At 34.3% G+C, this 13,426-nt stretch overlaps 1 protein-coding gene across 6 annotated transcripts in view; it reads right to left on the reverse strand.

The window, feature by feature from the left end:
* CCDC14 (coiled-coil domain containing 14) overlaps positions 1 to 13,426 on the reverse strand; it is a 48,138-nt gene that overhangs the window by 11,825 nt on the left and 22,887 nt on the right. For all 6 annotated transcript variants that reach the window (XM_054480922.2, XM_054480920.2, XM_054480916.2 and 3 more), the window contains 3 exons: positions 8,250 to 8,332; positions 5,875 to 6,093; positions 5,669 to 5,801 (listed from right to left, as the gene is read on the reverse strand). In XM_054480922.2, coding sequence (XP_054336897.1) covers positions 5,669 to 5,801; positions 5,875 to 6,093; positions 8,250 to 8,332 — 435 coding nt within the window. The remainder of the gene's footprint in view (positions 1 to 5,668; positions 5,802 to 5,874; positions 6,094 to 8,249; positions 8,333 to 13,426) is intronic.

Raw genomic sequence — 13,426 nt, forward strand, 5'->3', positions numbered from 1 at the left:
AGTAGCTGGGATTACAGGCACCTGCTACCATGCCCAGCTAATTTTTGTATTTTTAGTAGAGACAGGGTTTTACCATGTTGGCCAGGCTGGTCTCAAACTCCTGACCTCAGGTGATCTGCCCGCCTTGGCCTCCCAAAGTGTTAGGATTACAGGCAGGAGCCACCACGTCCAGCCTAGGGTGATTATACTTAATAATAATCCAACATTGCTAAAAAAGTAAATTCCAAATGTCTCACTCCAAAATACAATAAGTGAGATGATGGACGTGTTAATTAGCTTGATTTAGTTATTTCACCTTGTTTACATATACCAAAACATCACTGCACCCCATAAATATAGTTAAGATGGTATTAATTTGTCAATTATGATATTAAAAGAAGCTAATGAGTTGTTACTACAACACAAAAATATGCTGGAGAAACATATCTTTGAAGGAATGTTGTAATGAATAATGACCCACTAATTAATTTGATCAGACTGCATACCGAAATTTTTATTTTTGTTTATTTTCAGTAAAGGAATACTTATATTGAGGTTTCTTTCCAGTTTCAAAAAAAACATTATTGTTGCTATAGATAAAATCAGAGATAAAGAAAGGAAGGGAAAATGACATTTAAAAAAGCTTAATTTCTGGAAATTAGTAGCAATTACTAATCTTCTGATGTATAAACAGAATATGACTCACCATTGTCTCTGAAATTAAAAATCTCTGTAAGTAAAGAGATATGAAAACGTATTCCTTCCTTTAAAATTTTAAAGGAAAGAATATGAGCACCTAAACAGTGACAAGTGGATATATTGGTGTTTCTATTATACGTAATTCCTTCCTTTAAAATTTTAAAGGAAGGAATATGAGCACCTAAACAGTGACAAGTGGATATATTGGTGTTTCTATTATACGTAATTCAGTTAAAGACACTGATTTTTAATACTTAGAAAATTGGCACATTTTCATAACAAATGCAGGGTTCTTTCTAGGCTACTTATAAAAATATATTAATTTAAATAACTATGAGTACTTGTAAGAATGCTCTTTGAAACTATTCACTATTTACTTAAATAATGTTATATATTATTTAATTTACATATTTTTAAATATAAATATTATTTTTATTTAATTTAATTAATTAATTAAATTAATTAATTAAATTAATTAATTTAAATACTATTTTAAATATTAATTTTCCTCACATTTTAATGGTTTTATAACATGTTATAGTAAGATCTGAAAAAAAAGTGATTCAGGCACATTTAAAATCATTAAAGGTTGGAGAAGGAAAAGAAAGATGGTTTGTGGTATTTCTTTAGACCTTGTACATGTACCTTTCAGTCCCATTACTCCTCCCCCAAAGTCTGAGAAAGGCATTCAGAAATTTTACAAAATCTCTTTTCTGAGAGATTATTTAAAACACACATACAAAAACCATATGCCTATCTGACTAAGGTGACTATGGGAAGAGTGAAGGAGTAGAAGAGCATGTAGATTCATCTGTACTGTCGGATGCTGGTGCTTTACACTCTAACATCCAAAGCAAAATTTAAATGGTCACAGCAACCCACCTATAGTACTAGAGATGTTCCTAACCAATTGAATTGCATAGAGTGTCACCAAAGAAATTATAAATCAACAATGTGGATGAATTTAGATATAATTAAGCTTAGAGACTTTTTTGTTTTGTTTTAACGTAAAGAACAAAACAGTGGCTGGGTGTGCTGGTAATCCCAGCACTTTGGGAGGCCAAGGTGGGAGAACTGCTTGAGCCTAGAAGTTCAAGACCAGCTGGGGCAACATGGCAAGACCTCGTCTCTACTAAAAGTAAAAAAAAAAAAAAAAAAATAGCTGGGCACAGTGTCATCTGCCTGTGGTCCCAGCTACTTGGGAACCTGAAGTGGGAAGATTGCATGAGCCAGGGAGGTTGAGGTGGCATTGAGCTGTGATCGCACCACTGGACTCCAGCTTGGGTGACAGATCGAGATTCTGCCTCAAAACAAAAAAAAAGTATAAAACTGACATCAATGAACGTACTTAGAATTTTGAAGCTGTTACTAAATCTTTAGAAAATGTAGGGATACTGCTAAACTCTACATGAGATACTGTGCTAAGCCTTCCCATCAAGTTTTCACAATCATTCATAAGAGTGCAGTCAATCTGACAGGTGAGCTAGTAGTCACGAGGCAGGATTTATGCCCAGCGTAAAATCGTGCTTAACAAAAATGTAAAAAACTGATAGGAAAATTCTTTAGTCTTACGAAAAGGAGAGCAAAAGTCTGTATCTAATATTCTAGACAGGGCCTTTTATAAAGGCAAATAGTAAGCAAGAATTAATGAACTTTTTCAGTTCCTATACTTCTATGTTAGGATAAATGTTAAGAAAAAAAAAGGCTCCAATTACACTTTTTCATTCTGAATAAACAATGGAAAAGGCAGACTGCATGTTATTTTGAAAGAATGAGCAGGTACAAAAGTATCTCCTACACAGGTAGAAGAATCCCTCAATAATGGGGCATCTTTATTCAGAGAAAAGCTGTCCTCTTTAAAACAGAAAGCAAAGCTGAAGACGGAATCCAAAATCCTGGCTTTGGTCCTAGTTCAGACATTAGCTGTGAAAGTCAGGTAAGTCCCTTTTTTCTTTGGGCTTCCATTTCTACTAATTTCTAGAAAAGTTACACTGTTACTCTGAAAGATTTTTCTTATGTTTTTGTTACCAATTTTCTTAGTAAATGCATTGCATATGTTGAATAGTATTGTCAACATGTGCAATGCATTTACTTAAAAAAAGACATATCTGGCCCGGCACGGTGGCTCATGCTGGTAATCCCAGCACTTTGGGAGGCTGAGGCGGGTGGATCATGAAGTCAGGAGATAGAGACCATCCTGGCTAACACGGTGAAACCTAGTCTCTACTAAAAAAAAAAAAAAATAGCTGGGCGTGGTGGGGGGCACCTGTAGTCCCAGCTACTGGGGAGGCTGAGGTAGGAGAATGGCGTGAACACAGGAGGCAGAGCTTGCAGTGAGCCAAGATAGCACCACTGCACTCCAGCCTGGGCAACGGAGCGAGACTATGTCTCAAAGAAAAAAAATAAATAAATAAAAAAGATGTATCCCTACATATGTCAGTAAAGCACTAGAATAAGCTTTTCACTTGTCAATGTGGATATTCAGTAACTAAAAATAGTTAAATATTTTTATGTATGCTTGACACATATATATTTGGAACATAATACAAAATTAATGTTTGTTGAATAAACAAACAAATCCATCCATTCATCTGTCTACCTCCCAGGTAAAAAATTATAAGGTTTACTTAGGCTAAATCAGGCATGGAGTTGTTACCATGGCTAAAGCCACTCCATGTGCAAGAGGAACATCTGGCTAGAAATTAAGAGATGTGAGTTCTAGTCCCAGCTCTGTTATTAACATTCTACCAATACTTAATTTGCGTGGCCTCAGTTTGCCCATTTATGAAAATGCAGATACTAAAATCTTCCCTCCATAGATGAGGACAAATAAAATGACATAGGAAAGACAGAACTTTGAAAAAAAAATCGAAGTACTTTATAAATAAAAGATATCAGCTTGTGATTTCATATCCATAAAGAAGCTGAATTTAGCAGTATGAAGAAAAAGATTGTGAGAAGGAAAGAAAACTACCAGAGAACTATATCCTCCGCTTCATCAGATTTTCTGCTTGGGGCTAAGAGTTGCCCCTTAGAATGAAGCAGATGCTCATAGTAACTCCTAAGCAAACTCTCATGGCACTTGACCATGCTGACTCACTACTTTTTTCTTTTCTTCCTTTTTCTTTTCTAAACAGACTGTATATCATATATAACTTTTACAAAATAAGTTTATTGAGATATTATTTTAACATATTTATTATTATTTTTTTGAGACAGGGTCTCACTCTGTCGCCCAGGTTGGAGTGCAGTGGCATCATAGTGGCTCACCACAGCTTCCACCTCCTGGGCTCCTCCCACTTCTGCCTCTCGAGTAGCTGGGACTACAGGCATGCGCCACCACGCACAGCTAACTTTGGTATTTTTTGTAGAGACAGGGTTTTGCTGTGTTGCTCAGGCTGGTCTCGAGCTCCTGGGCTCAGGCGATCCACCCACCTCAGCCTCCCAAAGTGCTGGGGTTACAGGCATGAGGCACTGCACCCAACAGATATAATTTACATACCACAAAATCTATTCCTTTTAAGTGCAAAATTTGGTGGTTATTAGTATATTCATAGAGTTGAGAACTGTCACCACTATCTAATTTCAGAACATCTGCATCACTCCTAAATGAAACTACCCATTAGCAGTTACTTCCCATTCTACACCCCTCAGTTCCTCCAGCCCCCGGCAACTACTAATCTACTTTGTGTCTCTGTGAATCTGCCTATTCTGGACATTTCATATAAATGGAATCACACCATATGTGGCCTTTTGTTACTGGTTTCTCTTAGTATAAATACTTGACACTAACAAAATTCTCACCACAAAATTATTCCTTAGAAAAAAGGAAACATGTTCCTTGGGATACCTTACAAAGACTTCCATAAGAAGGGACATTCTATTACTTTATTTTATATAAGACTGGTATAAGCCAATATTCAGAACCTCTGACTAGAACCTAATCAATTATAATTCTATGATTACAAAAAAGTCTTGCTTTTGCCATTGTTAAATAAAAGTTTGAATGCAAACATCCTATGAAATATAAATGTGGAAAAAGGGCAATATTTCCATGTGAACAGATTATTAAAGTAATTTCAAATACATTTATAAAACTAAATTAATAAATTAAATGTTACATATTACTGTTTCATATGCTTCCCTACAAGTTTATCATTCAAAATGAGGGGGGAAGTTTAAAATTCAAAATCGATCTGTTCATTGGAAACACAAGGAAGATTATTTTATATTCAAGATTATTTTATATTTGGAACTTCTAGGATCATTCGAAGACAAAGTCAGATCTGCAGATCTTTAGGCCTAAGATAACTGACTTCTCACCTAGAACTTTAAAAAGCAGTTGAGAATCCAATTCTTAGCAAATATCTCAAAAGAAAACTGAATTTTGTAAGTGAATATCATAGAAAAATTGAGTGAGGAATTTTATTTTAGAGAAATACTGTTAGGGAATGAAGTGATCTCAAGGGCTACTGCCAACTCACTCATTTAACTGATGAAATAAGGCTGAAAGAGGCTGACTTACCCAAGATCATATGGCATGAGGGCTTACCATGCTAAGTGCTTTCAATGAATGATTTCTTAGTTTCCCATGACAACCCTATTCATGTCCCTACTTTACAGCTGAGGTTTAGAGAAGTTAAACGGCTTGCTCAAAGTTACTCAGCTAATATGTGGCAGAGCTGGGATTCCAGTCAGATCTCTCTAGCTTCAGAACCAGAGGGCTCAATGGTGTTGCTATACAAGTCTTCAGCTTCTCATCAGGACCCCCTGCCCAGAATCACACGGTTTTAAAAAAAACATTTTGCCAGGTTTGAAATTTCTAAACTAATTTAATTGGAACAGAAGAAAACATCATTAGAAATTAGCAAAAACATTGGCAAAATAAAAGAAAAAGATATGGGTGAGAAAACAGGTCTAACATTATTTCAAAGTTTATAAAAACATCTAAAAATAAAAAAGGCATAAGTTCAAAGGAAGTCAATTTTACCTGGTTAATTCTCTTAGTCGAGTCACCTCAGCATCACGCTGACGTAATGTTATCCCCAATATCTGGTTTTCCTTTTCAGCAGTTTCTAACTTAAACTGGGAGCTTTTCACATTGACTAGGGCTTCCTCCAATTCTAAAACAACAAAAGTTTCAGTTTCCTTATTCCTTTTAAAAGATGTGACCATAACTACTGTCTAAATACGTACCAATTTTTATTCTTGTTATCTCAATATCATATTGCTGCTTATTTTCAAGTATAGTTTGATCTTTGTCTTTAAATATACTAGTAAATTTTTTGTTTTCATCTTTCTGATTTTCAATCACTTTTAACAGCTCTTCATTTTTACTCTGCAGTAATTCCTGGCTCTTTAGTGACTCCTCCAATTGATTTTGCAGTGACATATTCAATGACTGAAGAGAAAACACTGTAAGACAAAATGGATCAAATAGTTGTTTCTCAAACCTAAAAAGTACAAACTTGGAAAATACCTGTTTCTTAAAAAAAAAAAAAAAAGGCCTGAAATTTATTGATTTTGTTTAATGATTAATTGCATGAGCAGTTCTAAATAAATACTACATATATTTTTTAAAGTGATTGGCAGAAGTCATACCTTTCTTTTCCAGTTGACATTTTAAGCATTAATTTTTTAAACCCTTTTAAAAGAAAGAATACATAATTCTTTTAAAAGAATAATACATGTACAAAGTTAAAAAATTCAAACACCACAAAATGTCAATGATACCAAATGATTCTCAATGAAGAATCTCCCTTCCACTCCTCCTTTCTGTCCCCAGAGACAATCAGTATTAATTTTGGTATCTTTCGTGAAAACACTTTTGCATATGGTATTAATTACACTACATACACACACACACACACTATACGCAATTTCTAACTTTGCCTTTTTTTCCCCATAAGACTGTTATATACAAACACATAGATCTATCATGTTCTTTTTCATGGCAATAAAAGTATATGGCACCATTCATTGAGCAAATACATGCTCAGTGAATGCTTAATGTGTGTGAGGTATTGTATTAGAATCTGAATATACAGAGATGAACAACACAGACGTGGCCCCTGTTCTCACAGAGCTGATAACAAACAAGTAATTATAAACAGTTATGATCTCAAAGAAACAATAAGATAAATGATCAGATAATATAAATAAGAGAAGCTATTGAAAGTAGCAACTACTGATCTCCCCACTTGTCCTCTAGGCCTCCTCTCTCCTACCCTCTTCCCTCTCCTCACCTTTGGTTAACAGTGGAGACACAGTGATAATTTCTGAATCACTCTGGTGAAACTGAACACTTTTATAAAGTGCTCATTCTGTTGGGTAATCATATTTTTTTCTTATTGATTTATAAGATATATTTATACATTAAGAAGATTAAGCCTTCATTGTGTCATGTATTGTTTCTCCATTTTCCTTATGTTTTGAATGTATTTGTAATTTTGCTATGTAGAAACTGAAAAAGTTTTCTGGGGACATATTTTATCAATCTGTTCCTCTGTGGCATTTGAGTCTTTGTCAGGCTTAGGAAAAGTTCCCCTCCAAAAAAATAAAAATTCTTATCTTTTCTTCTGGTACTATTATAGTTTCTTTCTTTATTAAGCTCTGTGATCATTAAGGACAATTTGGCAATATCTGTCACAATTGCAACTGTATATACCCTTTGGCTCAACAATTCTACTGCTATAAATCTATCCTACAAAAATGCTGGCCAGGCGTGGTGGCTCATTGTCTGTAATCCCACACTTTGGGAGGCCGAGGTGAGTGGATCACTTGAGGTCAGGAGTTCAAGACCAGCCTGGCCAACATGATGAAACCCTGTCTCTAATAAAAATACAAAAATTAGCCAGGCGTGGTGGCAGGCGCCTATAATCCCAGATACTTGAGAGGCTGAGGGAAGAGAATCGCTTGAACCTTGGAGGCAGAGGTTGCAGTGAGCCACGATCACACCACTGCACTCCAGCCTGGGCCACAGAGTGACGCCGTCTCAAAACAAACAAACAAACAAAAAAAGCTGACATATATGCACAAAGACATATACAAAGATTTTCACTGCAATGTTGTTTGCACTGGGAAAAAAGGGGAAAGTACTATTAGCAAAAGACCATATTATGGTAGACCTGGATAAGCAGAATACCCAAGTAATTCTTAAAGAGAAAGATGCATAATTATGTATTTTGATAGACAAAAATGTCCACTATATGTTAAGTGAATAAACAGAAGCTGTGGAAAAGTATGTACAGTGTGATCTCATTTAAAAAAAAAGAAAAAGTACATATATAGTTCTATTTGTGCCTGGCACACAGTAGGTATTCAGTAAGTATTTGTTAAATAAATCAATTATATATGAAGAGAAGATATGCAAAAGGAAACACACTCCTGTATTTCAAAACAAACAAACAAAAAAAGGTGTATATTATTGGGAAGTGATGGCATCTTTTATTTTCCTATGTTTCTACAATATTTTAAATTTATCCCCTCAAAGTAATTACGAAAGCTCAATTCTTTATCAACATTTCCAGAGCCACAAATAATTTATCAATCCCTAAAGTTCTTTTACCTACATTCAAGGTTGCAATCCACAGCACCAGATGGTTTATGAGTTTTCTGTTGTTCTCTGAGTTGCTGGTTCAAAATTCTCAACTGCCTAAAGAAATAATGAAGAACTATGAATGCAAGAATACCAAGCCAATTTAATAGTATACATGTGATAGCCTATCAAAAAAGATAAAACATAAACCCACTAAGACGGCAGAAGTCCATCTCATCCCCAAAAGACAAAAACTAAATAAACAAAACAATAACAAAACCATACTACTATTATTATGAGGCCTGAGATAATTTTTAAGGTTGCTTGAAACAACATAAAACTTCCCCTCATGGGCCAGGCGCGGTGGCTCACGCCTGTAATCCCAGCATTTTGGGAGGTCGAGGTGGACAGATCACCTGAGGTCAGGAGTTTGAGACCAGCCTGGCCAACATGGCGAAACCCCATCTCTACTAAAAATACAAAAATTAGCTGGGCGTGGTGGCACGTGCCTGTAATCCCAGCTACTTGGGAGGCTGAGGCAGGAGAATTGCTTGAACCTGGGAGGTGGAGGTTGCAGTGAGCGAGACTGTGCCACTGCATTCCAGCCTGGCGAAAGAGCGAGACTCTGCCTCAAAAAAAAAAAAAAAAAAAAAAAAACCCTCATGAGGAAAGTGTTAATTTCTCTTTTTTGTCTCTTCAGTGATTTGTTTTTTTTCTATTTCTTTCCTTTTCTATCTCCTCATGCTGTTTCTCGTCGTCTTTCTGTGTATCTTTATCACTGTAGTTAATCATCTACTTTTTAAAAGCTTTGTCATTACTATGAACTAGAATACCTACAAGCACTGACTGCTATCAGACATCTATCTGCCTGATGTTTGTCATATGCTGAAACACAAATCTATGCTTCTAATAATTTTATTAGATGGAAAAGTTAATGGTCTTAAGTAACGAGAATATTAACAGGCTGCAAATCTGCCCTGTTACAATGAACTTCACAATATGTATCTGCTTCACAAATAGAAACATATAAAAGTGTTTTCTTTACTCCTAAGAAGTTATCGCTTATAGGGAAAAAAGCCTCTATTATCTTTCCAGAATTACTTACCTAAAAATATTTTGCCTTAAAATATTTATTTTTGGTACTGACTCTAAAATGATAGTACCCTACCTCACATCACTCACATGTATTAATTTTGAGTTGATTAAAGTGATAAAATATGTAAACAAAACCCAACTATACAAGTTTTAGGGGGAAATCTACATAATCTTGAAGTCGGGAAGGCATTTCTAAGTGAAACTCAATATCCAGCAAGCATCAAGGAAAAGAACGAAAGATTCAACTGTATCAAAATTTGAAACTTGTAGAATTAAAACCTGAAAGAAAATACCTGCACATATGTTATAGACAAGGGGTCCATAACATTTAAAGAACTCCTACAAATCAGTAAGGAAGGCAACCTAGTAAAAAGTGACAAAGGATAAGAATGAGCAGTTCGCATAAGAAATAGAAATGGCCTATAAGCATATGATAAAAACGCTCATCTTCACTAACATGAAGAATTGCAAATTTAAAAGAAGGTATTTTTTGGCCATAGGATTGACAAAAATAAAAGGAAATAACATTTTCTGATGATAGTACATGAAGTGAATTAACTCAATTCATGTGATTATATCAGTATAACCATTCTGGATGGCAGTTTGAAATGTCCAACAAAATGTAATATGTTCATAATCTCTGACAAAATTATTCTACTTCTAGGTTATCAAGCATCAGAAACAGTTTTACATGTGCAAAAGCATCTCCCACCTTGTAGATACATACAAGGATGTTCACAACAGCAATTATTTAATAGTGCCAAGTTGGAAATAACTTAAAATGTTACATAAATTATGGTACATCCATATATGAAATACTAATACACAGATAATAAAAAGAGCGAGAGGTCCATTTGTACTGACGTGAAAAGATCTCCAAGACACATTATGAAGTGAAAGCAGCAAGCTGCAGAACAACAGTATAATGTGAGCTTATTTTTGTTTTAATAAAATTCTGATTTTCTTTAAAGGTTTCCCCTTTACAACAGAAGCTTTCCTCAATAATCCTTTGGTAGGTCCCTGGTCAGATTCTTCTCTTCCCAAACATAACCAATCTAAACTTCTAATAATTCACTGCAAGCCTCTCATTCCTACCCTCCTCTTCTCAATTGTATACTTTCCTTTTTTCACTAAAAATAATGTGGTTTGGGGACAAACACAGTCATCCTTTGGTCCCAGGGTGTATCCACATGTGTATTAGCCCTCATTTTTTCCATCTAGTCTGATGAGTAGCCTCATCTGTGCCCTGAATCCCATTCTCCTCCTAGACCATCAAGGACTCTGCTCCTATCCCACTCCCTTTATCTTCTGTATCTGCAGTTTCTCCCTCTTTGCCAGTTCATGTGCCTAAGCCAAGAAACATATTAAAATTCTTCCCATATTTAAAAAAAATTCCCTCCAACCTAACTGTACAACTAGCTACTTTCATTCCTCTCATTCCCTGCTTTCAGGGCTAGGCTTGTAAAAAAATATTCTATTTAAAATGATACATGATAAAAACAGAAAAAAGGATATTTTAAAAATTGATGTTACACATGCTATTTTAAGATATGTACTAAATTTAAATATACTGGATTTTAAAAAAGGAAAAGAACTGCTGCTACTTAGGCAAATATTTCTTTTATTCAAGTCATTCTTTTTTTTTTTTAAGATAGCTTGAGATAAAACTGACATACTATAAACTACATAAATTTAAAGTGTGTCATTTTATGTTCTGCCATATGATGTAGTAAAACCACCATCACAATTAAGACATTCATCAGCAGCCATAAAAAAGAATGAGACCATGTTTTTTTGCAAGAACATGAAGGGAACTGGAGGCTATCATCCTTAGCAAACTAACGCAGAAACAAAAGCAAATACCACGTTCTCACTTATAAGTGGGAGCTAAATGATAAGAACTTATTAACACAAAGAAGGAAACAACAGACACTGGGGTCTGGACAGTAGGAGGGAGGGGAAGGTGGTAGGAGGGAGAAAAGCAGGAAAGATAACTATTGGGTACTGTGAAGGATAACATCAACCACATACCTGGGTGATGTAATAACATGTATAACAAACCTCCTGTGACACGTGTTTACCTATGTAACAAACCTTCACGTGTACCCCCAAACCTAAAAATTTTTCAAAAAACATATTCATCATCCCTAAAGTTTCCTCATAGCCCTTTTCATAACTCTCTCTTCCCAGATAAGCACTTATTTATAGTTTGCATATTCTAGAATTTTATATAAATGGAATTATGGAATATATACTCTTTTAGCCTGGCTTCTGTCACTCAACATAATTTTGGGATTCATCCATGCTGTTGCATTTATCAGTAGTTCTTACCCTTTTATTGTTGAGTAGTATTCTACTATACGGATATAGCACTATTTGTTTATCCATTCACCTATTGATAGACATTTGGGTTGTTTCCTATGAACACTCATTAACAAGTTTCTGTGTGGACACATGCTCTGGCTTATCTTAAATATCTAGGAGTGGACTGGCTGAATCATATGTTAGATATATGTTTAATTTCTAAGAAACTGCCAAACTTTTTTTCCAAAGTGTTCAAATTATTTTACATTCCCACAAGTTAATTGTTAAAACCTTCACATCCTAACATTTATTAATTTTGAATTTTAGCCATTCTAATGGGTATGCAGTGGTATTTCGTCATGGTTTTAATTTTCACTTTCCTAATCATTACTGATAAGCATCTTTCCATATTCTTATCTGATATTCATATTTGATATCCACTTATTTGGTGAAGTGTCTGTTCAAATATTTTGCCCATTTTTAAACTTGATATTTAAAAATTTATACCGTCTTAAGTTCTTTATACATTCTAATACAAGTCCTTTATCGGGTACATGTTTTACAAATATTTTCTCTCAGTCTGTTGGTTGCTTCTTCATTTTTAATGAAGTGTTTTTTGAAGAACTGAAGTTTTAAATTTTGATGAAGTCCACTTTACTCATTTTTTTCTAGTTTATATTTTTTGTGTTGTATTTTTAAAATCTTTCCCAATCCAAAATCCCTAAGATTTTCTCTTATGTTTCCTTTTAGAAGTTTTGTAGTTTTAGTTTATACATTAAGATTTGTGATTCATTTCAAGTCAATTTTGTATACTGTATGAGGTAAAGGTTGAGGTTCATTTTTTAAAAACATGACTCTGCCATTGTTTCAGCACTATTTATTGAAGAGTATTCTTTCCCCACTGAATTTCTCTGATATCTTTGCAAAACACTATCTCTATGTGTGAATTTGTTTCTAGACTCTATTCTGTTTCAGTGATCTATTTGTCACCTTTACACCACACCTCTTAGAATACTATTCCTTTATGTTTTGAAATTGAATAGTACCAACTTGGTTTTCCTTTCTCAATACTGTTTTGGGTACTTTAGATTCTTCAAATTTCCATGTAAACTTTAGAATCAGCTTCAATTAAATATTTTTAAAAAGCATGCTTGGGTTTTTACTTTAATTACATAAAATCTATACATCAATTTGGAGAGAAGTGATATCTTAAGTCTTACATTTATGGATCTGGTTTATCTTCACTTATACTGATCTTTAATTTCTCTCAGTAATATTTTGTAGTTTTCAGTGTATGGGTCTTACATATTTTTCAAATTTATCCCTAAATTGTTCATATTTTTTTGATGCTACTCTAGTACTGATTTTAAATTTAATTTCAAATTGTTCATTGCTGGCACACAAAAATACAATTGATCTTGTATCCTGCAACCTTGCTAAGCTTTCTTATTAACTCTAGCAGCATTTTTGTAGATTCCATAGGAACTTCTACAAGAGTTATCATGTCATCTGTGAACAAGACAGTTTTACTTCTTTCTTTTCCAATGTGGCTGGCTGTTATTTCTTCTTGCCTTACTGCACTTGTTAGAACGTCTAGCACATTGTTAAATAGAAATAACAATCATTATTTGCTGGATAGCATTCATACATTCTCCAGCATATGCAGAGACAAAAAAACAAATATCTAAGAAGAATTTTAAAATAATGGGATGATATTACAAATACTATTTAAAAATATTATGTATTGAATTTAGGATTACATGATTTTAATGGAAAGAAATTAACAAGTGAAACCAAAACTGACTACGCAAA

This window comes from Pongo pygmaeus, chromosome 2, assembly GCF_028885625.2.
Source record: "Pongo pygmaeus isolate AG05252 chromosome 2, NHGRI_mPonPyg2-v2.0_pri, whole genome shotgun sequence".
Taxonomy (NCBI): domain Eukaryota; kingdom Metazoa; phylum Chordata; class Mammalia; order Primates; family Hominidae; genus Pongo; species Pongo pygmaeus.